The 27,504-nt window shown below is 43.2% G+C and overlaps 1 protein-coding gene and 1 pseudogene across 1 annotated transcript in view; both read right to left on the reverse strand.

Moving 5' to 3' along the window:
• Positions 1–597: 597 nt before the first annotated feature.
• Positions 598–1,838, reverse strand: LOC139369579 (centrosomal protein 20-like; annotated as a pseudogene).
• Positions 1,839–2,917: 1,079 nt separating this feature from the next.
• LOC139370658 (multidrug resistance-associated protein 1-like) overlaps positions 2,918–27,504 on the reverse strand; it is a 29,471-nt gene continuing 4,884 nt past the window's right edge. Inside the window, exons 2-31 of the mRNA XM_071110264.1 lie at positions 27,276–27,452; positions 26,194–26,319; positions 23,466–23,603; positions 19,638–19,760; positions 18,417–18,478; positions 18,057–18,188; positions 17,310–17,516; positions 16,289–16,466; positions 15,834–15,995; positions 15,614–15,706; positions 14,684–14,887; positions 11,767–11,913; positions 11,589–11,676; positions 10,900–10,969; positions 10,694–10,820; positions 10,362–10,538; positions 10,077–10,244; positions 9,672–9,867; positions 9,471–9,552; positions 9,193–9,310; positions 8,769–8,976; positions 7,920–8,230; positions 7,450–7,649; positions 6,730–6,856; positions 6,358–6,459; positions 5,802–5,948; positions 5,445–5,603; positions 5,183–5,349; positions 4,401–4,595; positions 2,918–4,222 (exon numbers count right to left, since the gene is read on the reverse strand). Of these exons, the coding sequence (XP_070966365.1) occupies positions 4,114–4,222; positions 4,401–4,595; positions 5,183–5,349; positions 5,445–5,603; positions 5,802–5,948; positions 6,358–6,459; positions 6,730–6,856; positions 7,450–7,649; positions 7,920–8,230; positions 8,769–8,976; positions 9,193–9,310; positions 9,471–9,552; positions 9,672–9,867; positions 10,077–10,244; positions 10,362–10,538; positions 10,694–10,820; positions 10,900–10,969; positions 11,589–11,676; positions 11,767–11,913; positions 14,684–14,887; positions 15,614–15,706; positions 15,834–15,995; positions 16,289–16,466; positions 17,310–17,516; positions 18,057–18,188; positions 18,417–18,478; positions 19,638–19,760; positions 23,466–23,603; positions 26,194–26,319; positions 27,276–27,452 (4,500 nt within the window). The 3' untranslated portion in view covers positions 2,918–4,113. The remainder of the gene's footprint in view (positions 4,223–4,400; positions 4,596–5,182; positions 5,350–5,444; positions 5,604–5,801; positions 5,949–6,357; positions 6,460–6,729; positions 6,857–7,449; positions 7,650–7,919; positions 8,231–8,768; positions 8,977–9,192; positions 9,311–9,470; positions 9,553–9,671; positions 9,868–10,076; positions 10,245–10,361; positions 10,539–10,693; positions 10,821–10,899; positions 10,970–11,588; positions 11,677–11,766; positions 11,914–14,683; positions 14,888–15,613; positions 15,707–15,833; positions 15,996–16,288; positions 16,467–17,309; positions 17,517–18,056; positions 18,189–18,416; positions 18,479–19,637; positions 19,761–23,465; positions 23,604–26,193; positions 26,320–27,275; positions 27,453–27,504) is intronic.

Genomic DNA, 27,504 nt, shown 5'->3' on the forward strand with positions numbered 1-27,504 from the left:
AGGCCCTGGTCAAAAGTAGTGCACTATAAAGGGAATAGGGTGCCATTTGGGACACACAGGGTAGATGTGATAGCAGGCAGGCCTAAGTCTTTCTTTACATGTGAGCTACAGCATATTATGCTCTACAGTACAATGCCTATATGCTAAGACCATGAGATAACACTTGTATAAACATTCTATACTGACTTCATAAATGTTGGCTTTGTTTGTCGTGACCACAATAGACATTCGAGACAGTTTATTGCCTCTGTGCACTTCCTCAGTGGAAGGTGTTTATCACTGAGTTTTATGAGAATGTGGGAGTGAAGATACACTGTAAAAATGCCTGAATACTCCGGGCAAAATTATTTTGTGCTAATACAGCCACTGTGTGATGAAACATAAAACATTTATAAAGTGATAAACCCATTAACTACAAACAATAGACCTAATGCCTAAATATAAATGATTACCTATAGATCCACATCAACAAAATCAACATGTGTAGCCTATACCTAAAATCGAATAATTACAAATATGCTAAAAATGCTTTATTAAAATAAAAATGTATCAAAACAACTATTTATTTAAAATACATCTTCATGAGCAATTGGCACATAAAACGCTTACTACAGTATGTACAGCTATGCGGACATAGCAGTAGTGAAGAACAGACTACATTTACAGACTCTCAGGGAACAAACAATTGGCCAAATGAAATAAAATTCAGACCTGTTGATTTTTATCTGTTTTGGCAACATTAACACACACTACTAAGGCTTTATTGACATCAACTGCAAAAAAATAAAAATAAATAAAATAAAAGTCGCTCAACACCCCCAGTCCCAGTGAAATCTGGAGTGACAAACAGGACACACCTGTGTTAAGACTCAGGACCAGGGAGTGTGTTAGGGTCTCTGGTCATATTAGCAGGTGCTGAGCCCCTGAGAAACAGCTTCCCTCCACTGCTGCTTAGGAAGTGGGACAGCAATCCGTACAGTAGAGGCCTGAAAACACACAATATGTACGTCTTTACTAGGCCTAATAGTAGTATTTACAGTTTTCAATCAGTATAGGATAAGAATTTCAGGTCTGGAATCAGTTTCCTGTGACCTTTTATGAATAATTTCTAGATAAACTTACACAGATCTGGAACTGTGGTCCTCCACCACTTTCAGCTCATTCGCCATGAACTGTCTGTCAATTGGTACCTCAGGTTGACCTGATTCTGAAAAACATTGATTTGATAAGGTCATAGGATCCAACTTGTAATTGAATAACGGTGAACCTACCAATGGCACTTATATTCAGTTCTGAAATTGATTGTCATATGGTTGAATTGAATGCATAATATTCACCTGCTGTCAACACAGACGCTGTGTATCGATACTTGTTGAATTCCAGGTACTCGCGGATGAGCTCGTAGAAGGTTGTCGTGCGACAGCGCAGGACGCGGCTCGCTCTGATCGTCGAGCGCACTGAACACCTCAGCTCTGATCCGAGCCTTCAGCTGACCCAACACACCTCGAGACTCTAGGCTCTCCCTCAGAGCTGGGAGATAAGATAAGATCATTTGTTGGAAATGGTATCTTAAAAACCTCTGCAACTTGTGGGGACATATTAATAACGTACAATTTAAGGTGTGTTGCTCTGTACGATAGCCAGGCAAACGTTGATAGCTAGCGCTACCTACTGTCCTCTTCTTACACTGTGCGTTGCACGAACTATGAAATAGTTGCACAGTTGCAATTCGCTTCCGTTTAATAAATGTAATATATACTTTAAAGTGAAAGAAAGGACAATGCTTACCGCAGTTCAGTTCCGTTATGGTCGCCATTGCAACAGGTATAAACAAATGCCGTTCGTGTCCCTCACCGAGTTCAGAGGATAAACTGTTAGCTTCACAAGTTAACTTTTGCTCCCACCTAGTGATCTAAATTGGTTACTTGCCTGGGCATGACCAAATCGTTTCCCACTAGTTCCCACAGCGACAAAGTCAAAGTGGTCTATGTCGTAAACATTTATGAAAACAAAAATGAGCTTTTTGTTTTTAATGTAAGGTCAGGTATAGGCACAATGTTAGCAGTGTTATTAAGGTTAGGTTTAAAATCACATTTTAAGTAGAGTTTATGACTTTGGCTGTGGTGACTAGTGCCTTTACTGTAAGCAAATTATGCCTAATGTCTGCATCGCAGGAGGTTGGTGGCAACTTAATTGGGGAGGACGGGCTCGTGGTAAAGGCTGGAGTGGAGTTGGAATGATATCAAATACATCAAACACATTCCATTTGCTCTGTTCTGGCCATTGTTATAAGCTGTCCTCCCCTCAGCAGCCTCCTGTGGTCTGCACACCCTGTCAATGACAGGCTTTGGAAAATGTTACCCAACTGCCTGCAGTCATGCTTGACTCATACTTATATAAGGCATAGAGGCATAAAGGTTTCACAGACAAGACTCACAAAAACATTATTTTCAAAACAGTTTTATTATTTCCAGCATGAATTATTGCACAGTAAAATGTTCAATCAAAAAATTAACAGATTGAATACAAAAAGTATAAATATAATACAATCTCTTAGAATTTGAAGGCAACTTCCATGTTCATTATTTCACAAATATTGTATAGTTTCTTCTTAGCATATTGTCTAAACCAGTAAGACAAAAATATTAAGATCCTTTGACTTCTTTTGGAAAAGTCCATGTTATAGATATAAACAGGAAGGAATGTCTATTTACAGCCAGTCATAACTGGAACCAAAGGAATAACAACAATAACACTGACATTGAATGGTATGTGATGAGAGTCTGTTACCTCAATATGTCACCCATAGCTTTGAGAATTAGGTGGTCTGTGTGCACATGTGTGTTGCACCCATAGCTGTGAGAATTAGGCTTAGTGTGTAGGTGGAATGACTGACAGATGTAAGGTGGAGAGAAACTTTTTTTCCCTTTTTTTGTTGTTTTTACACGTTTTGTCCATTGTTTTGAAAAGGCGTTCTCTTCATTCCTGTCGGGTTTCCCGTCACCACTGTAACAGTTGAATGGCCAGGTATTTTAGTCCTACATACCCGACCATACAGATTCTATTGACTGTTTTATGTGTTTACTTAGACTGAAATAAACAAATACCGCAGAATAGTTGGACGCTAGGCTAGCTAAGCACCTTGGCTCGCTGCAGTGTTTTCTTCTTTGACCAGACTCATAAAACACTGAAATGGCTGGGTAGGAATCAGACTGATGAGTGTGTTTGTGCGTCTGAAATGGCACCCTATTCCCTATATAGTACAAAGCCTAAAAAAGTGCACTATATTCTGTGGAATAGGGTTCAATTTCAGATTGATGACTGTGAAAAGCTTTGTGTTTTCTGGGTTTTACAGGGTCAGCCCTTTAAGGCTAGTGGTCAGTCAGAGAATATTGCTCCACTTTCTCTAGACTTACCCTGTGGTTGGATGGTATGAGAATAGATCTGAATTTATTATAAACTTTTTTTCTGTCTGATGAGATGATAACACCTGTCCTGTTGGAGGAAGACCCAAATGTCAGTTACCATCACTGATATGAACAAAATAGTCGGATTTGGTTGCCTGAGATTTCAACTCAACATCAAATGTACCCAAGTGTTCTTCAAAAAGATGCTTCATTAAATGTAGCAGATCTACAAAAATAATTTGGTTCACATTCAGAGACGGAACCAAAGTCCTGTGGATTTTGCACTCAATCTGACTTTCATCTCCATAACTTTCATTGGCACAGCCTATATACAATATTTAAAATGTTTGCCTAGCAACAACCCATCTGCGTCCAGTAATAGCTTCATAAATTACAGTCTTTGAGATCGGGGCTTGATGTCTCTTTCCAGTTCCGAGCACCAGTTTAAGTGTGCGTAGGTTACATGTCTTTATCGTGACCAGAGAGCACATACTGTTCACTAAATCGTCATCAGCTTCGCTTCTGGGTCATCTTTGGTTTACATCGACTTCAGTTCCTGGTCGTTATAAAAGCATTGCTCTCAGGAAGAGTTTGAACTGCCTGGATCGTGGAGCTTGGAATGGCCGATTCTACATGTGTTAGTTTGGAAGAGCCAGGGCCATCAGAATTTTCCCCTGGCCAGAGCCACCTCGGAGCTGGGTAGCTTTTAGACTAGCCCAGCCTCTCGGCACATGCGGTAGAACTGTCCTCTGTTTGAGATGAGGTTGGTTGGGGAGTCCATCTCCGAGATGTGGCCTTTGTCCATCACTATCACTCTATGGAAGGAAGAGAGAGAAGAAGTGTCAAATTCTGTGACAGAACCATTGATTTTGAGATGTTACGACATCATTTGACTGGGGCGTAGTAGCTACTAGGTGTAGGAAAGGAATTGATATGCACATCCCAAACTTGAGACAACTGGCGCTGGGCAAAAAGTAGAGCAGAGAGCCTTACCTGGTATAGTCCATGATGGTGTTGAGGCGATGGGCGATGGTGAGCACGGTGCAGTCCTCAAACTGTTGTCTGATGGTGGACTGGATCAGGGTGTCTGTCTCCAAGTCCACAGCGGCTGTGGCCTCATCCAGAACCAGGATCTTGGTCTTACGGAGGAGAGCGCGGGCCAGGCAGACCAGCTGGCGCTGACCCAGACTAGAGATGGAGACAAGTGAAGGTTGAATATTGACACTTAAACCTTTGAGCACCAAAGCACAGAATATAGAGGTTTACAGGTGATAGAACCAGATATAGTAGACCAGATTAAGCAAAAATAATGCTCAATATAATTTGTTGTTCAGGAATAGGCTTAATCTGGATGCAGGACACCAGCCCTAGCCTATATGCTTTGTGTTTGGTCTTTAGTGGTTCTTTGTAGCTCAGTTGATATGTGTCACATATTGTCACGGGAGCGACGCAGGAGATGAGAAGCAGGTACGGGGAGTGAAGGTTTATTAGCTGACGGATATTAAACGGAACAGGAACAGTGCCTGGACAGGAACACATAACACAATGCGGACACAGGGAAAACAACCAAGGAACAGACAGATATACAGGGGGTAATCAACAAAGTGATTACCTCGAGCACCAGGGGGGAAGAGCGGGAGCAGGTGTGACAGATATACATGCCTAAAGTGTAGGCACGCATGACTGTAAGTTGCTTTGGATAAAAGCGTCTGCTAAATGGCATATATTTATATATACTATTATGTTATTTGGTCAAATATATCAATTGTCCGTACCTGAGGTTCTCTCCTCCTTCCGAGCACTCATAATTCAGTTTGTCAGGCAGGTTGGACACAAAGTTCTTGAGGTGCGCAAGCTCTAGCGAACTCCATATTTCCTCGTCAGTATACGTGTCGAAGGGGTCAAGGTTCATACGCAGAGAGCCGGAGAACAATACAGGGTCCTGTTGGAGGAAGAAGCAAAAGTCAGTTACCATCACTGTAGTAAGACATTTTGGGGGATTATCAAATAAAATCAATCAATCAATAACTGTAGTACCTGTGGGATGATGGTAATGCGGGATCTGAGGTCGTGGAGTCCGATCTCTGCGATGTTGACTCCATCGATGTAGATCGCTCCCTTGGCTGCTTCTAGGATTCTGAAGATCCCCAGGGCAAGGGAAGACTTTCCAGCTCCGGTTCTGCCCACAATGCCAACCTAAGAATGACAAATGAGACCCTTCGTTAGATAGGATCAAATAGTTTTTACTGGTCAGGTAACATGGCCGGGAAAATGCCCCTGGTCCTAAGTATGATAAAACTGTAAAAGGAGTATGTTGCCTCAGACAAAACTGAATATCATAAACAAAGCATTATGGGTACTGTAGAAGGCTACCTCATTCTAGATTGTACTGACCTTTTCTTTCTCCTGGATTTTCAGGGTGATGCCTTTCAGTGCCCAGTCCAGGCCCTTGCGGTACTGCAGTCCATAGTCTTGGAACTCTATAGTGCCAGTCTGAGGCCAGGCCAGAGGCAGGGAACTGCCCTCCACGGTCCACACAGCCTGGTGAGTATAGAGAACAGTTAAGATTAAATGGATCTGTGTCTCTATATCTATGTTCTTTGTCCCTCTATGTCTATAGATCTAAACAGGTTAGTTGCACAACACTTCAGTTACTGTGAACCTTGCTAGATAATGGTTAGTTAGGCAAGACTTCAGATACTGTAAACCTGGCTAAACAATGGTTAGTTTGGCAACACTTCAGTTACTGCAAACCTGGCTAGAAAATGTTTAGTTTGGCAACACTTCAGTTACTGTAAACCTAAAAAAGAGAATGAATAACATTCATGAAACAGTAACTGCCGACATAACTTACAATGTTAATGTCATGACTCCTGTCATGCATATTACTTGTATAACAGCTAATTTCATTGGGGGTATTAGCTAACAGAGAAGGTATGCAGATGCTTACCTCTTTTGCAGTGTCAGCGTACTCCTTCACCCTCTCAACAGACACAATGTTGTTCTCTACGTCTGTCCATGATCTCACAATCCAGCTCAGAATGCCAGTCACCTGCACAACACAATTGCGAGGTTCAAATGAAAACAGAGCTCTCTCATTTGAGGTAATATGCAGTTAGGATTGTGCAGCACGTAGGTAGGCTATTCTTCTGCTTTTTTTCAGTTTGGTAAACCACGCACTTTCTGATGCAATAAAAGGGATTGCCTGTAATGGGTTTTGTGTGATTGTAGCCGGATACAAAATATTAAAATGACTATTCTTCTTTGTTGCTAAATGAGTTGTCTACCTATAATGACTATGGTATAGGGTGTAATATCTTACCTGGAGGGAGTGTGACACAGCCAAACCAACAATGCCAGGGCTCAGGGTGTCTTTCCCCATCACTGAGAGAATAGCTGCGGCTAAGACCACACCGTTACCGACAAACTCAAGATTAACTGCCAACCACCTGCGGTTATCAAGAGAAGAAAGCCTGATTAGTTGTGAAGAAAGTTTTGGCCTCCACCATTCATCATGGAGGTGTTTTGATTGTGTCAAATCGCCAGTTGGCAACCCATCCCTTATGGGATTAATTGACACATAAACAAACATTACAATGATTCACAGTGATAATTCCCAGTGATAATTCTTCAGGTGTTCTGCGCAGTACGCACCGCATAAAGAATGAAAAATAAATCAATACATAATAGAGATAAGGTTATCCAAGCATTAATAATAACCCTAGAGTAGTGAAGAAAGAAATGCAGATAAAGAAATACAGAAACATTTGACAGAAGGCATTTAAAACTGGTCTGTCACAAAGAGATGAGAGAAGTGTGAGAGATATAGGCCTACAACACAATCAATATGCACTTTGCTATAGGCCTATGTCTGGAGCTAAATATTTGTATAATTTAATTATAGGTCGCCCTTTTTCTTTTATTCCAGGCTTTATTAAAAAACATCTGAAAACGGAACAATGTACACCAGTCACCACATCAACTGGATATATTATTTTACCAGAGCATGTACTGCAAGGTGAATGTGTTGTTTATATCTAACCTGGTGGCCACAAAGCGGGGGAAGTAGGAGGTCTGGTTGAAGTCGACCCTCTTGTTAGCCTGCACAATGAAGCGGTGCTGTTCTCCGAAGGCCCGTATGACACTGGCTCCCTGCACCGTCTCGTTGAAGTGGGTGTAGATGGGCGAGCGGCTCACCGACTCCAGCCTCCTCAGCTGGCAGGATGTGGCCACGTAGAAACTCTGTAATGCACAACGGAAAAATAAAACATTACGTTTTAATGAACCGAAAGTACCAAGAGGTGGTGTATGTGTGTGGAAGTGGGTTTTCCACTCCAGCATTTCTAGTAGATTTACAGTATGTAGCCTGCCATTACTTAGTACTACTATGTTAGCAGGTGGAATAAATCACCACGCAAAACCAACAACTTGCAAAATCCGCTATTCTGGTTTTCAAGAGTCTAAAACTATTATTCCCCCACAAAACATTGTCTCAGTCGGTTAGAAACATACCTGAACGAAGGCGTAGAGAATGGCGAGGGGCAGGATGACGACTGCCGCAAAAGGTGTAGCCAGCATGACGATGATACAGACTTCCATCAGCTTGAAGAGGTAGCCCAGCATCATCTTGAGGCCGTCGGGGATCATGCAGTCGATAGCGTCGATCTCCTTGGCAAAACGGTTTAGGAGGTTCCCACTGGGGGTGGTCTCAAAGAAAGACATGGGGGAGTGGAGAACGTTCTTCAGGAGGTCCATGTGGAGGTGCCGGGACGCGATGATACCTCCGACCGAAATGGCCACCGTGGTGCCGAAAATAGCGATTCCTGAAATATAAAATAAACTGCTGTTAGGATCCCTGCTGTTTGGCAACTGTGGTTTATATCAGATACTGAAACTCTCAATCTCTCAGAAGGACTCTTGGAGGACTAGTACAATGGAGGGTTATAACAGGTCCAAATAAACAAACATTAGTGGGATGAAAGATGGAATCCACATTAGGGGACACAGCGCCACTGTCCTCCCCAGCACCTTTGTTGTTATTGTTTGTGTTTTGTGGATGAAATGGAGTTGAGGTGTGTCAAGCAGCATGGTAAAACAAAATGCAGTACATATTCTGCTGTTCAGTCGTGCATGCAATAATAAAACAGTGTTCATTCTTCAGAGTAACTCATTTGTTGTTGTAATAGCCCCAAACGTACCTGGCTGTTTCACCATTAAGGATTCTAACTAAACTGTAGTATTTTCTGTTTCACCATTAAGGATTCTAGCTAAACTAGTCTATGCTGTTTCTGTTCATCCAAGTCAAAAGGACCTACTTTTATCTTTGGTGCCTTTTCTCAGTAAAATGCATTCACCACTGACCTTGTGCGAAGCCCAGAGCCCCGTAGACGGCCAGCTTCATGTCCGTGTCGACCTGGGTGCCGTTGACGATGGGTTCGTCGGCCCACAGGCTCAGCCAGTAGTTGTAGGCCAGCGAGGCCCCCTGTTGGAAGGCGTACAGGAAGACGATGGGGATGATGAAGGCCATGCCGATGGTCTTGAAGTACTCCATGTACATCTCCAGCCTCACCTGTGGTAAAAAAGACAGGCAATCAGTTGCTAGAAATTGACAAACACCTGTTAATATGTAAAAGGTGAGAAAGAAGCTCCGTTTGTTTTAAAGAAACAATGTACTGGAGCGCTCAAATGGGTACAACCTGTATGGCTATGGAGACTTTATCATTTAGTTTGAACAATTTTAACCATAAGAGGTGCAGTCAAAAATCAGCTCTTCTTCTAGACTCACCCTCCCAGTGCGTGCCTTGTCAACCTCCATCAGCTTTCCCAAGTCCTCAGGAACCTGCTCCTCGTCTATCTCAGACATGGGCTCCATACCCTGCAGGTTAGTACTGTTGGTGTCTCCCCTAGAGAACATAGAGGGGTTTCAGTTAGGTTTTTATTTTTAAAATGCTTGGCATGCTCAATGTGACTTTCTCCAATAGACGTTTATTATACCACTGAATCAATTAGAACCATGATGTTATCAGGAAAAAATTATGTGATGTGCGCTGGAAATTCACTTACCCAATGAGCTGCTCTTGGGATAGATCTCTTGAGAATGGCATGAAGTCTGTAACACTCAGCCGTGAGCTTGCCCTCCTGGCACCTGCAGCAATGGTACAAAATTTTAATTTACATGGTGAATAGCTTGTTGGTGAGAAGCAAATGTTTGTTCATCAATGGCAATAATGACTTCTCCCAAATTTCATTACAATGAGGTCCTACCTCTCTGTGCGGCAGTCTCTGTGACACTCTCTTTACGGTCGTTGCTGGCGAAGGTATGGATGAAGTCTGCAAAGGCCCCATGGCGGCTCAGCAACTCCTGGTAGGAGCCACTCTCTGTTATCTCCCCGTCCACCAGCACCAGGATGAGGTCCGCCTGGGGCAGGAAGCTCATCCCATGGGTTACTAGGACACGGGTCTGGTTACACAAACCACAGGAGCAGGATTAATCAAAACAGACAATCAACGGAACTAGCCTAATACAAATGGTGGATTTGATTTGAACAATCTGCTTTTCCATCTCAAAACCACACAAGGAACAGTCGATTACGTGTAAGCTTCTAATATTGATTTCTACAAGTGTCACTCTGACTGTTAATAGAGATCATATTTTGGTCGTAGTTTCACCTTATTTCTTAGCACTCCCTTGGGTCCGATGACTTTGTCGAAGATGTGTTGCCCCACATGAGCATCCACAGCAGACAGGGGGTCATCCAGCAGATAGACGTCAGCCTTCCTGTACACAGCCCTTGCCAGGCTCACCCTCTGCTTCTGACCACCCGAGAGGTTCAGACCCTGTCAGGGAGAACAATCAAGAAGAAGACATGACTCAAGATTCCAGAACATTCTAGAAGTCCATTTGATTGACCATCTAGTGAAAGGAGGTGGAATTCTAGAAGATTATTTTCACACCTTCTCCCCAATCTCTGTGGAATCTCCAGCAGGCAGGATCTCCAGGTCAGGCAGCAGAGCACAGGCATCCAACACCCGCTGGTACCAGGTCTTCTGCTTCTCACGACCAAACGTAACATTGTCCTGGACCGTGGCATTCTGGATCCAGGCCTGCTGAGGTACATAGGCCACTGAGCCCTGTGGAACATTAAATAGAGGAACATTAGCATTGAAGAAGAAGAACATTGAGTGTAAACCAGACCCTCATAGACAGATTGTAACACTGAAACTGAAAACCTTAGATTCAATATATTCAACTTCTGTTGCTTCCTATTTTAAGAGAACTTGTTTACCTTAATTGAGACACTGCCGCTCCTCTTCTCTGTCTCTCCAAGAATGGCAGACAGCAGGGAGGACTTCCCGCTACCCACATGGCCCACCACCGCCACCAGTGAACCCTGGGGTACACACACATTAATCCTGTAAACAGAGGAGTGGAGTTGAGTCTCTTAACTTAAACTTCAGAATGTGTGAAAATGGGAATACTGTTATGATTTACCTTTTAAGGCATGGAGGACCTTCTTTAGTCCAACTGAACGTTCCATTGTCTATCAACACACCTTCCCCATCTGAGAAGAAAATAGAAAGGGAGGAGAGAGGAACCATTGAAAAAATACACTAATATTTCCTCTCTGCATACAGGCATAACAGTTTATGCACCCGTTTATGCACCCAACAACTACCCAACGTTAAAAATATAATGTCCTTTTAAGTGACATGTCAAATTGCAGAGTCTACATAATTACAAGAAATCTAAAATTACAGTGTGTTCTTTTTACGAGCTGTCTTAAGGAAGTGTTGACGGATTACAGGCGAAGAAAACTGCTTTTATTTATCCGGAATCATACGTCTGACTGTCTAGAAGTAATTTACATTCAACCACTGGATGGCAACATCCTATCATTACTCAGTCTCCCCAGTCGACCTCGATCACAGGAAGTGACAACATAACATTACCATTACGGGTTCTGGATAGAATGCCATGGATGTAAACAACAAATCTTCAGAGGCTTGTTTTTATTGGTTACGACAGGCAGAGGCAGACCACAGTTCCCACTGGGTAAGAGTTGCTATGAGTGTTTTTGTTGATTAATTGCTATAGGCTGATACAAAGCCCTTTGCTCCACTTGGAGCTAAAAGTTATAGGTAAAGTATGTCAACATACATGGCACCAGTAGGTGTTCTTACCAGTACTCAAAGGGGCCTTGGCTACATTGTCGTCTTTCAGCTCCTCAGAACACAGGTATTTCCCTAAGCGCTTCAGCGAGACAATGGCCTAAAATTCAAAGAACATTTTTTTTTTGAACAGCAGCACAAAACATTATACATTGGTTTGGTCTGTTGAATACTGGACATTGTATTTCACCTGCATGGTGGTGCTCATGGCAAAGGGTAGCTGGCTCAGTGGGGTCTTCAGAATGTTGATGAGAGCCATGGAGACAAAGACCTTCTGGGCATCTAGGACGTTCTTGTCATCAATCAGCACATAGACACCAAACATGGCAAAGGCAATCTGGGGGAAAAAACAAATTAGCATGATTGGGACATGGTGACCTGAAGCTGTAACTGTAACCATCACACACAGAATTCAGCGATGATACATTTCTACAGTGAGGCTTGAAGCTATGGATAGAAAAGAGTAGACCTGTATAGCCGAGCGAACACTGCAGCACGGGTATTATTTACCATGCATTTTCCAGACAATTGTATGTGTTCTGGCTTGTTAGGATGTTCAACAGAGGGTTACATTTATACAAATGTTGAAGTTAACTTTTTTCCCTTCTATTTACTTATTTAATTAAATGTTTTGAGAGTTGTGTGTGTGTGTATATATATATATATATATATATATATATATATATATATATATATATATATGTGTGTGTTTCAAGTCATCCCAAGTGGATGGGGTTGAGGGGGGGGGGACATAAACCTATACTTCCTTTTTTATATATTGTTTTAATATCCTTAAAATATGCATTTTGCATAAGATACCATAGATAACTTTGGTGGTTCCCTCCAGAATCCCTTCCCTAGTTGTAACTTTATTATGTTGGCCCAGGATAGAGCTCTACTGAGGTTCATTTGAACATGGTAGCATTTCGCTCTGGTCTAGGAGAGGTAGATGCAGCCTTCCAACAGGGGGAAGTCCAGCATAGGGGTCCAAGGTTGTCTTCTGGGTATTTTGTTGTTTTAGCTGTTTTTTATTTTCTTTACATTTTACATTGTACTAACATTCATTTCTGATTACTATGACTACGCCTAATTAACATACTCTAGGCTCCACATGCTTTATCAGCTGGGACGTGAAAGGAATTACCCAGGTGGTCAAGCGTAGCCAAGTGTATGCTCATCTTATGTCCTTAAGTCTGGACATTGTTTTTCTCCAAGAGACCCATCTCCGGTCCAGCGACCATGATGAACTAAAGAGAGGATAAGTAGACCAAATATTTCACTCCAACTTTGGTGCTAAGGCCAGAGGGGAAGCCATCTTTATCAGAAAATGCACCCCTTTTGTCTCCTCCAAAGTCATTTCAGATATTAATCGAAGATATATTATAGTAATGCGGAAATGGTTTAGCACACAGGTTATTCTGGCTAACCTCTATGGTCCTAAATGGGATGACGCAACATTTTCCTCTGACCTCATCGCAACACTTCCTGACCTTAACACTCATCATTTGATATTGGGCGGAGATTTCAATTGTGTAATGCATCCAAGTCTAGACAGATCCAGACCGAAGCCCAACAATGTAATTTCAAAATCAGGTGCAGTAATCAACTCACTTCTAGAATCCTATAATTTGTCTGATCCATGGAGGAGGAGCAATCCCACTGCTAAACAGTACTCCTTTTTTTCTCCAGTCCACAGCTCATACTCTAGGATTGACTTTTTCCTGCTGGACAATAGAATTCTTCATTTTGTAACTAATAGCCAATATCGCAGCATCGTTATCTCAGACCATAGCCCTGTCCTATCTCAGACCGTAGCCCTGTCCAGCTAGATATCCGCTTTCCGGACAGTACTGTGTCACAAAGCGCATGGAGACTTGACCCACTACTACTATCCTGTAGTGCATTTAAAAAATACACATCAACTTACATTGATGTCTTTTTACAGATCAACTGCACCCATAATGTGTCTCACTCTGCTGTGTGGGAGTTGTTAAAAGGATATCTAAGAGGCCAAATTATTTCATTCACAGTGTATGACGACAAACAGCGCACCAAACGCTTATTGGAGCTATCTCAACTCATTCTAGATGTGGACAACAGATATGCCTCTTATTGGAGCTATCTCAACTCATTCTAGATGTGGACAACAGATATGCCTCTTATTGGAGCTATCTCAACTCATTCTAGATGTGGACAACGGATATGCCTCTTATTGGAGCTATCTCAACTCATTCTAGATGTGGACAACGGATATGCCTCTTATTGGAGCTATCTCAACTCATTCTAGATGTGGACAGCGGATATGCCTCTTATTGGAGCTATCTCAACTCATTCTAGATGTGGACAACAGATATGCCTCTTATTGGAGCTATCTCAACTCATTCTAGATGTGGACAACAGATATGCCTCTTCTCCGACTCCTGAACTCTACAAAGAGAGACTGCTACACCAATCAAAAATTTGACAATCTTTCCACCAAACAAATCACTTTAGTAGCCTTAAGCCATTAATCAACCTAGATGGCAGTGACCCCAACCCAGTCACTGACATTTTTGGGTTACTTCCCCTAGACCAGAATGCTACAATGCATCAGGCTCGCCACCTTGTCCTCTTTCACTGGAAGTCTGCAAAGCCGCCCTCCTTTATGCAGTGGGTTAAGGAGGTGGTGTCATCTCTGCCTCTGGAGAAGGTTGGGTACACTGTGCTTGGGTCCCAACAAAGTTTGACTTAACCTGGTCTCCATTAATACAATACCTGGAGAGCCTGTCTTTTACTTAGTGTAACTTGCATAGTTTGGTAAGCAGCCATGTCTGTTCTAGTGGCCATTTGTGCTGATAACATTTTTTATTGAACTTTTTTTCCCATTGGTTTTGTTTCTATTACTGTTTGTTTCTTTCCTATTGAACTTACTTTTATAGATGCCTTGGTGGGTGGGTGTTGTGGAGGGTGGTTTGGAGGGAGGGAGGGAGGGAGGGGAGAATGAGGGGTTGGGGTTGTACTGTTTTTGTTGTTTATAAAGTTTTTGTTTTAAATAAAAAAGTAAAGAGTAGACACTGCTATACTCCGAAAGACCAAATAACTATTACTACTAGTTATATTGTATATACCAGGAAAGTGGATGAGTTGAAGGAGGCGATGGAGATGGAGTAGAGGATCTGGGACTTCTTCAGGGCCTTCAGTTCTTTCTCCCTGTATCCCAGGACCTGCTCCAGAAAGGCCTTCTCCCATGCATAGAACTTCAAGATCTTGATCCCGTTCAGGATCTCGTTCATTAGCTTGATTCGCCCATCCATAAACTTCATCTGTACCTCCTAGGGAGAAGCATTCAAAGACATGGTTAAATAGAAGTGTTGTTGCACCAGCATACCTGTATCTATTACTCATCTCAGGATGGCGCTGCAGTGGATAGTAGCTGTCTTACGGGCTCCTGACCAATTCTGCTATTTTGTGTGTTTTTTTGTTTGACGAAGCCATTGACAAATAAAATGTGATTTAATGTGATTTTATAAACATTGAGTTGTCAGTTACAGCTGCAAATACTTGTCAAGTAACAGCTAATGCTGAGCACTCTACAGAAGTATGTACTTGTTTAATTTAATTAGAATTGTACTCTGTTACAGCATTGAACACAGTTCTTAACACTTAGCAGTTTTACGACGAGGAAACAACAAAGCGGCCAGGAAAGCGGTCAGTGACATTCTACGACTGTAAGTTAGATTAAAACAGGCATTATTGCCAAAACTGTCTGTTGTTTTTCCAAAAAACAAATGAAAAATATAGCCTTTTATAGCCCCTTTTTTTCTGTGGTTGTTTTTCATAAGCATAACAAGGTGGAGACATCCATCCAACCCGCACTCCCACACAGCTCTGCTTCGGCTATGTAAACCAGCTGTGGCATCCCTGACCAAACATGCAAAATCACATTCTGATTCGGCTACTGCCTGGGGTCAAAGTAGCCTGGAAAGACTGTCTGGTCCCAGATCTTTTTGCACTGAGGTCAAAGTGCATATGAGTCTCCTCTTAGGACATGTCCGTACCTGCAGTTTGCTCCTTTTCTTGGCGATGAATCCGTTGAGTGGGAAGATGAGGATGACGGTGGCAATTCCGGCTAGCGCAGATGGGCCTAGGTGCTGTAAAATGGCATCGTTTTACACAAGTCATCAAAAGCAATGTTTGTTATAAATGAGTACCAAAGAAAACAAATGTCCATCATCAATGAGTACCAACAAAAAACAGAAGTGACCGTGCCATCCATACCTGCCAGAGGAAGAAGAGGCAGAGGGCGATCTCGATAGGAGCCAGCCACACTGCGTTGAAGTAAACCACAAAGTCCATGAGCTTCTGAGTGTCGGCTGATACCAGGTTGACGATCTCCCCCACTGTGCACGTCCTCCTGGATGCGCTGTTGATCACCAAAGACTAGAGGAAAAACAGAACAACCTCAAGTTAAACCTCCAGTAAATGAGTATTATGTAACACTTGGTTTCAAGGTTTCTTAACATCCAGAACCTCTTTTTCCAAATTAAATAAACCCTAAACTTGACAATGAACATTTATTTTTCAATGTTTTTTTCTTGGTCCTTGGAAAAATAATATGTTAATTGTCGAGGTATAGTTTATTTACGTTGGAATTTCAAGCCTGCCATTAAGAGCCAATGTTTACAACGTGACGCACAGTCACCCACTGTCTACTGGTTGGCACGACGACGTACCTTTCTGTAGACCAGTCCCATCACGGCTGTCTTCACTCTCATGCCCACGGTGAAGCAGGTGTACATGTACTGGTGGTTGAACAGGGACTGGAGACAGGACAGCAGGAACATCAGGGTAGCGTAGAAGTAACCCTTCCACAGGGGGGCGTCTTCTTCGTTCATGAAGCCCAGAAGAAGACTGTTGGAGAGGGGATAAGGGTGAAAGAGAGAACATGGTAATATCATACAGTGCTTCCTGTGGATACGTTCTGCTTCATGTTTCTGGAGACTTTCAGCATACTCAACTCAACAGAGTCTTATTCATACTATAAAACATAAGCCTATACACAGAACATGGACACTGTGCCACTGCAGTGCATTTAATGGAGTCATAAGACAGACAAGTTACTGTTCTCTGTCAGCTTTGCCATGCAGCCCTGTGTGGACTATGATCATTAGTGTGGTCGCAGGGCCTGCTGGTCGACACAAAGCCGTCTCTAGTTGCACAACAGTGCTCCTCTTGTGGCTGGGCTGGCCTCAACACTTGGCTAGTGGCTCTCTTATTGTGGTCCACCAGAGCAACCTCAGCCTTTCTGCTGTTTAGAGCCTTCTCTTCACTCTCTCTTTCCTTCCTTTCTTTATTTTCTTCCCTTCCCTCCCTTAAGCTAAGCTAATGTCCTTGACTCTCCATGTTGGGGCAGAAAGCTGTGGTCTCTGACTCCTTTCTCTTGACCGTAATTAACACTTCCACCAAGCCATGGCTGTGCAACAACAACAACAAGGTTCCTGTCTAGACTGGCATTGGGTGCCAGAGATGGGGTCAAGCATGGCGGGTCCAGTTTTAAGGTTTCCAAATTGACATTTTAGTATGTATATCTATGTCAAGGGCATTTGAAATAGACGTGGAATCTGTCTGACTTGCAAGGGATTATTGTGTCGTGCTGCCCAGTTTACAATGGCTTTGTTTACGATGTGATGCCATGGATTTTTGGGAGCTTAGTCTCCTGTGTAGAATTAACGTCAAACCCTTAGCAATTTTTACCTGAGCACCTGAGGGATGGCAAACATAAAGAAGTCGTGGAAGATGATGCACATCGTCCCAGTAAGGAAGTAAGGTCCCAAGTTCCTGGCCAGTGTCCTCAGCAGACAGAAGCCGGAGCTCTGCTCCTTCTGCAGCTTCCTAAGTATCTGGGCCTGGTCAGGCAGTCTGGTGCCCAGCGCCACGCCTGCTGCCATGGTCTTCTCCTGCCTGGAAAAACAAACAGACAGAGATGACATCTGGGTTTGATGGCCCTACATGTTGCCTGTTTTTAAAAATCTGAAACAAAGGGATGAAATAAATTCAACAACAGTCATTGTTGTTCATTTGACACATCTCCGATGCAAAAATGTGAAGAGAAGACTTTTCAGCAGCCATAAAAGGCATTATCCTGCTCAGACATGAGTTGATGAGTGCTGAACGCAAGGTTTTGGAATTTAACAATGGGGTCTTCAAAGCTAGTGTCTCAACATTACAGTAAGGGGACTTCTTTTGACCTATTTGAAGGGGACTTATTTTGACCTTTTGACCTATTTTCGGACTTAAGTGTCCCTTAGCGAGACAGCTTGTTTTTCCGATTACAACTACACAAGCTCCTCAAGGGACCTCAATCATCTAGAGTTCTAGGCAGACACTATTCTGAAGTTTAACCACAATGTCATTGTCATAAAATTAAGTTAATTGATTCCTGAGTCTCTGAAGCTACTGAATTAGTTTGGCGAGAGTATGCATATTGTAATTGGTTCTTACTGTTGCAGTTTGGCACATTCTGTGGTCCACTCCTCCTCCAGATCAGAGATGATCTTGTCCGATGTGTCCTCTTCCCTCAGGTTCCACAGGTCTCCAGCTTCCAGAGGGGTACGATAACCTTTAACCACCAGCCTGAGGGGAACAGCGATGATACACTAAGTGTGCAAATTAAGAACACCTTCCTAATACTGACTTGCACCTGGTCAGTCTATGTCTTGGAAAGAGCAGGTGTTCTTCAGGTTTTGTACACTCAGTGTATAAGTTATACACAAACACCCACGTACATTATAAGATTTACAGTATAAAAGATTTTTCAAACAAGTCAACATGTTGTTTGAGAGTTTCATTAAACCATCTTACCCAGTAAACCACCAGAAGAGCATCTTCGACAGGAAAGAGGCATCCTTGACTGGACATGGGTTCTGAAACAGATTAGAGGGTGAATGTCACTGACTTTGACCACCATGTAAATCTCTCAATGTTTAAAGGCTTTGGTAAAACATAGGACTCCTCTGTGGCTGACTTTAAGGGTTCTATGATGTACTTGTGGAGTCAATTTACTGGATGCTAATGAGATTAAACAGCATGATGCAGTAAGGTGGTCCTCAGTGGAAACTGCATGTGTAAATAGCTGGAGACTGTGGACAGGAGTGAAGCGCGTAAACAGTTAGCGTTAGTATTGGAGCTAGGGTTGGGAGGAGAATTTGAGGTCCATGCTGGGTGGTAACGTGTCGTCACTGTGGAACCATGCTGAACACACACACCTACACACTAGCAATTTGTGCTCATGCTCGATCTTTGGCAACCTCTCTTCCCTCTACCGCCCCCTCACCGGAGGTCTTACTCTGTCTCTCTCTCTCCATCTCTCTTGCTTTTCCTCTCCATCCCTTGCTTTCTCTGTTGTTGTCTGACTATGAGAATCTCTGACCAAGATGTGGGGGAGCAGAGAACACACTAGGGTGTGGCTCTTACGCCAGGCTGTGGCTTCCAGTCCTCTGAACCTCACTACCGCTGGCCGACCAGGATAGATGCTGAGAGACATTTAGGAGTTTTTTGGGATAGTTTGTTTTCTTGTTTTTCTCTCAAGATACAGTATCATGTAATGTCATGGACTATATAGGCTTCACTGTAGCTACCACTGCCAAAGTCAGGTTGATAGTCGCTATGGTTGTTTGGTTGGGACATGATTCATCAGTCTTTTTTGATTGGACCGACCGTGAGAGAGTATGATTCCGTAAACCGCATAAATACAGAACTGCGTTGGTGTAGTAGTGGTGTAACGGTCGTAGCATGGTTCATGTGGTGTGTGAGTCGTGTGTATGGAATGGACAGAGTAGACAACACACATTCATTCATTAATTCACACTGTCCTCATAGGAAAGTGGGCAGAGAGAGGAAGTGAATCACTTGAGCTTCCACCAAAAGGGAAACTCAGTGAGTGTGTTGACAACGAAAGTCGAAAACCACAAGATGGATTCCATTCTCAATCCCAGTCTCTGCCCAAGCATTCTCTCATGTTTTGGAAGGAGAGAGCATTTTGGCGGAAGTGAAATATAGCCCACGTTCTGATCTAATGCCTACTTTGACGAGGACGGTTTTTCCCTCTGGAGGCTGGTCAGCGAAACAACACAGGAAGAGCTGGGCCAGTTGGAGTGAGAAGTAGGAGAAAAACGCTGTGTATCTCACAATATCGGTGGTGATACCCTGTTAAAAAAAGAAAACACAGAATATTACATGATTTGCCGAAGTAAATAAAGGTTAAATAAGGGGTGGGTTACTGAGACATGCATCTTTTGAGTTTTAAGACATGGAAATGGGTTGGTTACACACAGTATTGGAACTGTGGCATCAAGGAAATCGTGTTTCAATTTAAATGCTCTGTCCCAACTAGTAAACAATGTATCATTAATTGCAATACTTTTTATTTAATCAGTGTGGGTTTGCATGAGTTTGTAAAAAATGCAAGCTTTTCTTCCCAGATAAAGATTTCAAGATTTCCCATGCTTGAACTCAACATAAGGAACACTATATAGGACAGGATATGGTTATATGCCACGATCACAGAGAGACTCAATAAAGCTTATTTTGAACCGTAAAGCCAAATCATGGTGAAAAACCAAAGTCTTTAATACGTCGCTTTATATAAATGAAGCAATAGTAAAAAGCTCCCTGCAGTCACGCTACGACCCATATCTGTAAATAGAGAGATTGTGGGTGAAGCAGACACAAACCAACAACCCTCCCTCCCTCTTTCTCAATGGAAGACAGCCAAAACAGTGATATTAACCACGTATTATGTGAAATGTGGTTTTCACATGTTATTCTTAACTTATAAGAGACCAGCAGGCCTGTTTTTGATGGCCCATATGTCAACCTAATGTTGACCCGTTTCCCTTTGTGTGAAAGTTAGAGCCATAGTAAACGGCAGTTGGAGTGATTTTGTCATTTTAGTCATTTAGCAGACACTCTTATGCCCTTACAGGAGCAGTTAGGGTTAAGTGCCTTGCTCAAGGGCAAAATATTTTTCATCTAGTTGGCTCAGGGATTTGAACCAGAGACCTTTCGGTTGCTGGCACAACACTCTTAACCGCTAGGCTGTCTGCTGCACAGGTATGAATTGCAATCTGACAATTGTAATTGTCAGATGCTTCATAAACAACAGGTGTAGATTTACAGTCAAAGGCTTATGAGCAATGATAGCTTGGCTATGTACAGGGGGTACCAGTACCTAGTTGATGTGCAGGGGTACAAGGAAATGGAGGTAGATATGTACATAAAGGTAGGGATAAAGTGACTAGGCAACAGGATAGATACACTGCTGCTATTGTCTATTACTGTATGTGATGTGTGTGTGTGGCGAATGTGTGCGTGTATGTGTTGGAGTGTCAGTGTAAGTATGTGGGTAGAGTCCAGTGTGTGTGCATAGAGTCAGAAATAGTGCAAAAAGGGTCAATGGAGATATTCCGGTTAGCTATTTAGCACACTTATGACTTGGGGGTTGAAGAGGTACAGGAAGCTTTTGGTCCCAGACTTAGCACACCTGTACCATTTGCCATGCGGTAGCAGAGAGAACAGTCTATTTTTATTACCTTTATTTAACTAGGTCAGTTAAGAACAAATTCATATTTTCAATGACAGCCTAGGAACAGTGGGTTAACTGCCTGTTCAGGGGCAGAACGACAGATTTGTACGTTGTCAGCTCCGGTTACTAGTCCAACACTCTAACCACTAGGCTACCCTGCCGCCCTGTCTACCGAAAGGTCTCTGGTTCAAATCCCTGAGCCAACTAGAGGAAAACATATTTTGCCCTTGAGCAAGGCACTTAACCCTAACTGCTCCTGTAAGGGCTGGATAAGAGTGTCTGCTAAATGACTAAAATGACAAAATCACTCCAACTGCCGTTTACTATGGCTCTGACTTTGGCTGGAGTTTTTGACAAATTTTAGGCCCTTCCTCTGACACCACCTGGTATATAGGTCCTGGATGGCAGGGAGTTCAATCCCGTACGCACTACCCTCTGTAGCATCTTGCGGTCAGATGCCGAGCAGTTGCCACACCAAGTGGGGATGCAGCCAGTCGAGATGCTCTCAATGGTGCAGCTGTTGAATGTTTTAATCATCTGACAGCCCATGCCAAATCTTTTTAGCCTCCTGACGGGGAAGAGGCATTGTCGTGCCTTCTTCACGACTGTGTTATTGTGTTTGGACCATGATAGGTCCTTAGTGATGTGGACGCTGAGGAACTTGAAGCTCTCGACCCGCTCCACTACAGCCCATGTGAATGGGGGAATATTCGGTCCTCCGTTTCCTGTAGTTGTTGATGACAACCTCACACTATGTTGCGCCCAGAGTGCAGATGGGGAGAACAAACTAGATCCGGCCGCATAGTGAAAACAGGGTCAGGATGGTATGGAGCTAGGAGTGGGTGGTAATATATGCCTGTAAACATAGGTCAGTTGGAATTGGGTCTGCAAAACCAAACCAAACATGAACTCCGTACACTCAGAGCTTTTACCGTGGCAGTGAAATGTCTCATGTTGAGATACAGGAACTCTTCTAATGTTGTTGCTAGTCTACCAGAAGAGCTGTCTCAAAGTTCTTCTCTGAGTTTGTCCATATGATCAGTGCTGGTGGTGGCCATGTGTGTGCACGTTTGAAAATGTGTCCGTCTATACACTAGTGTACAAAACATGCTCTTTCCGTGACAGACTAACCAGGTGAAAAGCTATGATCCCTTATTGATGTCACCTGTTAAATACAATCAGGGTTTTTCACGCTCAACAATTTCTAGTCTATATCAAGAATGGTCCACCACCCAAAGGACATCCAGCCAACTTGACACAATTGTGGGAAGCATTGGAGTCAACATGGGCCAGCATCCCTGTGGAACGCTTTCAACACCTTGTGCCGATGTATTGAGGCTGTTCTGAGGGAACAAGGGGGTGCAACTCAATATTAGGAAGGTGTTCTTAATGTTTTGTTCTCCCGGAGTATGTGACTGTGTTGAGTGGATAATACAAATACTGTATTTCCCAGTAGGTCGGTCCCAGTAGGTGTTTGCTGGCTGTTCCTGCCTTTAAAAGTGGTGTTGACGTGCCTCTGGTCTGACCCTGGGCTGCCATGTTGGGTTGTCTCACCATCACTATCGGTTTTACCTCAGACCTCTCATTACCGCTGGCCTAAACACTACGTGTGGTAATGTCATACTGGAGGCGATAAGGATGTGATATGGATGTGTGTGTTTCTAAAAGCACGAATGCTGTTACCGCTTTGACAAATACGAGGACAATGATTGCAGTGTCTGTAAGGAAGAGCCACCGTATGAGAGGAGGGGAGTCTAGAAATCTACAGAGGCTTTAGGGAGACAAGGGAGACGAGAGTTGGCAGTGTCTGTCATCCGCCCTACCAACACTGCAGGGTTTCCTCTGTCGACTTTGGGGAGGCAATGCATTTATACCCAAGTCATGCTAAGTCTAGACTAGAAAACCCTTGGTTAATTTTGTGGAGTTACGAATGAAGCATAGCAGGTACAACAGCATATCTATATCAAGCAATGCACTCTTTAGTCTCTAAATCTAGACTATGGGTAGACAACCCTAGACCTTAGACAACCCTTCAGACAAACTGGTTCTGTGGGGTCACTGAGTGCAAACCTAAGCAGACATAACAGTCAGGATGTAGGCGTAGCATATTCATCCAAGTAAATTGTTTCCTACGATACAAAATTACTGTGTGTCATGACTGTTTTGACAGGAGTCTCTAACCTACATTCACATAGCGTGTGAGAATAATCTTGACTACTTGTAACATCAGTCATGCAGACACTGAGTAGGTTAGTGCCTGTGTCATCACACCTGCTACTTCTCCCATAGACCATGGAGAATAAAGTCATGTTCTACTACCACCGTACCTCGTACATAACCAGCTGGATCTTTGCCCGTAGGGGCACCAGGGAACACACCACCGCCAGGACCCAGAACAGGAAGAGGAAGACGGAGGAACGACAGCCTCGTATCCTCTCCAACTGGATGATGCATATGGCCAGGACCTGAGGAGAGAGTGGGAGAGTGAGTGAGAGACTGGGAGAGAGAGTGTGACAGTGAGTGAGAGTGAGATTAGTATGACTTGCATTACAACGGATTGTGAAAGTCAAGCGAGAGACCCCTGACTGAGGACTGGCAAGCGAGTCTACTTTGAAACTCAACAACTATTACTTTGAAGATGAAAATGAATCCCTCAATAAATCCTTTGTATCAGCATTCACTGTCATTCCCAGTAGTCTCTCTGATAGAAAATAGAAAATATTTGTAAGGATTGGATTTGGCTTTTGTTGGTTTTGGAGAAAGAGGTTAGATTGGGATTTCCCTGACCACAGGTGGTGGCCACGTGTGTGCACGTTTGAAAATGCTGACTTCCTTCAATAAAACAACAGATGCATGGTACTATGCCCTCCACCCCTCCTTCTTTCCATCCCTCCATCCATGCATTGCCTTTTGCCTGAATTGCACTATATTTATTTTATTTTATTTGTTCGAATGCAGGCTGTCATTGTAAATAAAATAACATTCTTAACTGACTTGCCTGGTTAAATAAATGTGTAGTAAAATGAGTAGATTAAACAGGACTGATTCCATGTTTTGGGGCATCACTGTCTATCCGAAAAATCCCTCGTCTTTCCACGGACTGTGTTTTGTCTGTAATTATCTCTGACTAGCCTCGCCAGCTCATCACTAAAAGGAGAGTTGTGGTTATAGAGTTGCATAATAGATACCATACTGGTTCCATCAGATCTTAAAAACTGTCCTGTTTTTAAGCAACCAGCCATGATTATTTAACGTTTGATAGATCAACAACACCATAGAAACACTTTTTGTATGCTATAGAGTAGAGATAAATATGGTGATTGTTGGGTTCATTTCAGTTTCTACACCTATTGTCTGACTAGCCACATTGCAGGCAAAGAAACTGCCTCCAGCCTCATAATTACCAGTATAAACTCTTGATATATCAACGACACCATAGAAACTAACCTGGTCCCAGATAGTTTTGTGCTACCTTGACAACTCCTAAAGCTTGTAGTGTGGCAAGACAGCACAAACTGATCTGGGACCAGGCTAGGTAGAAACACTGTAGAGAAAAATATCTATGATGTGTGGTTGGATGTCAGGTTAATTTCCCAGTTTCTATGCTGCTTGGCCTGTTGCCTAACTAACCACATTGCAAGCAAGAAATGGCCATTCCCTTTTGAGAGGAACCCATTTCCTTGAATGGAAGTCAGTGGGTAGAACTAAGTCCATTACTAAAACCTAACTCAATTCCCTACCTAGTAATTATACTGGAAGTCTGGGGAATTGGGGTGGAAAAATAACTCTGCGTCATGGTGTCGCTGATTACAGCAGATGGCGTGCCTTGCAAGCAGCTCTCATGGTAGGAAGGGAGAGTAACCATGACCACGAACCGGGGTGAGTCTGGTGAAAAAAATAAAATTCCCATACATTGACTGTATATGGGTCGATGAGGACGAGAAACAAGAAAAATAACGTTGTTTCTTTTGGACACAGTGTTCCTTAGCTTTACGTATGGGAAACCAGAGGGTGGTGACTGCCATTATGGTTCTGTGTCCAGAAAAGTATTGGCCTTGGCTTTTTATTTATATAGCAACCAACCAATCAACTGTAAATATCATGGCTGGTTAACTGTAGCAAGGTCTTGGATTTCAAATCCAGGTCCCTAATGTGATAAAAAAGTGACCTTTTTAAAAATGGATGCCTTGTGTACCTGGTACAAGAGATGCATTCAGTTTTTCTTCACCCAAACAGTTGCTGATATTGACCTAAGAGTCTGAGGTGACCACAGGTGGGCCAGACTGTCTGATTTGGAGGGACTGAGTCTGTGCAGCACTTGTGTTCGGCCTCTGAGGGAGAGGGGAGTTATGGGTAGAGGGGTCATGGCTATGTGAGTCAGCTACAGGAGGCACACTGCCCTACATCCGGCCTCCTCCGCTCCTCCCTCTATTCCAACCCCTTGCACCTCTGCCTTTGTCTTAAATCTGACGTTATACCCCCTCACACAGTAGTAAACAGGACTTTATTCTATCTAGCTGGACCTCCCATAGTGCACTGCACTGCTCTCCACCGACGTTCTTCTCAGCCTGATCCCAGTACTGTAAATCAGTGGGGAGGATGATTTGAGAGTAGAGTACAGTATGTCTTTGTAATCATTGTAAAAATTGTCACAGTGTTTATTGACAGAGGTCATGGAGTGCTTTACCTAGCCCCTGCCCTCTCTAAAAGTAAATCAGGAGTAAACGACTCAAACTGCTGCTATACGCATGCACCCCCAGGATCTGCTGTCAGGGAAGCCTCTTTGTTCACGATTGCTCTCTCCATCTAATATGTCTCAGTATCGCCTCTTGACTTCTCTTCCTTGACAGCAGATCCTGCCAGTGCATTAAAAATATATATCATGTATGTCACCTGCTTAAATAAAGGTAGGGGGGAAAAGCAACTCCCAGGATCTACTGTCAGGGAAGAGAAGTCAACAGCAGATACTGAGACATAAACAGTAGATAGAGAGAGAGAGCAATCGTGAAGAAAGAAGCTGAGACAAAGACATTGGCTGATGGTTACAGTACTTACCACAGTCAAGCTGCGTATGATGGGACTGAGGAGGAAGACCATGTGGTTTTGGATCTCATGACTCCTCTCCAGAAGAATGTAGAAGAACTCCACGAAGCCAAATGAGGCCAGAAGGAACCCCAGCACCTGTAGGATGGACAGACACAGGGAGGGAAGCAGAGTGAGGTCTGCAGTACTGTCATTGTGATTGATTCAAACGTTTTGGTTACTGGGGAAACCAGAAACATGCATCTTTAGCACCTAAATGACAATCTGGACTCTAAAGAGACTGGAACCGTCAATCCATATTGTCAAGTTGCATGTCTCCATATTGTAAGTATTTTATATACTTTATACAGACCACATGAAACATAACAATGGAAAGTGAGAAGGGACCAATACATTTAAATGTACATGTAACCCTCTTGGAGTGCCATGTAAGCCATCCTATAAACTCTTACGTTCGTCCTGTAAACTCTTACGTTCTTCCTGTAAACTCTTACGTTCGTCCTGTAAACTCTTACGTTCGTCCTGTAAACTCTTACGTTCGTCCTGTAAACTCTCCATGCTTTCTTGAGTACTCTCCAAACCTTCAAGGCTTTTCCCCACTGATATCCCCTCCTCTTGCTCGCTAAGGCATGAAATTGTCCCCGGCCGGCCCTATATAAACACTAACCATTTGGTGCTTGGTTTTCACAGTACTTCACACTCATATTATTTTATGGCAGATATGGTTGGTGCACTCGAACACTCGCCTGGTCTTGTATAATGTTAATGGCCATGCCATGTCTACTCTTGCGGTTTGGTTTAAGGCTGGTCTTAAGGCTCAGGACTGATTGGTGCAGGCTGGTTGTACTTTCGGGTTGAAGCGTTGCACTGAATAACACTACAGGCGCATCCAGCAGTGTGTGGGTACTGGGTATCTATTTTTCTTTCATGACTTTACTTTTTGTACCCTGCATCTGCAAGTCACTGGATGTGCTTATAAACTCAGGCTGGTTTGGCTCATAGAGATAGAATGACTAGAATGGACAATTCAAGTCACTGTTCTGTGATCATTGGACCGACCGCTGACCGTATTGGGATTCTATGGGTTGGCTCACCGTCTTGGCAGTGCAGAGAGTGGAGATTCGGATGCATCCACAGTCATGGCAGTAGAGTTTGAGGGCGTAGAAGGGCGCCAACAGCCAGAGGTAGACGCACGGGAACCAGACCAGCACCGTGTTCTGGAAGCACTCTGTCAGGTCCGGTTTGTCTGTGTACCACGTTCGATTCCAGTCCTGGAAAAGACAAAGATAGACCAGTTAATATGCAGTGTAAAATTAGGATGGT

This window comes from Oncorhynchus clarkii, chromosome 17, assembly GCF_045791955.1.
Source record: "Oncorhynchus clarkii lewisi isolate Uvic-CL-2024 chromosome 17, UVic_Ocla_1.0, whole genome shotgun sequence".
Taxonomy (NCBI): domain Eukaryota; kingdom Metazoa; phylum Chordata; class Actinopteri; order Salmoniformes; family Salmonidae; genus Oncorhynchus; species Oncorhynchus clarkii.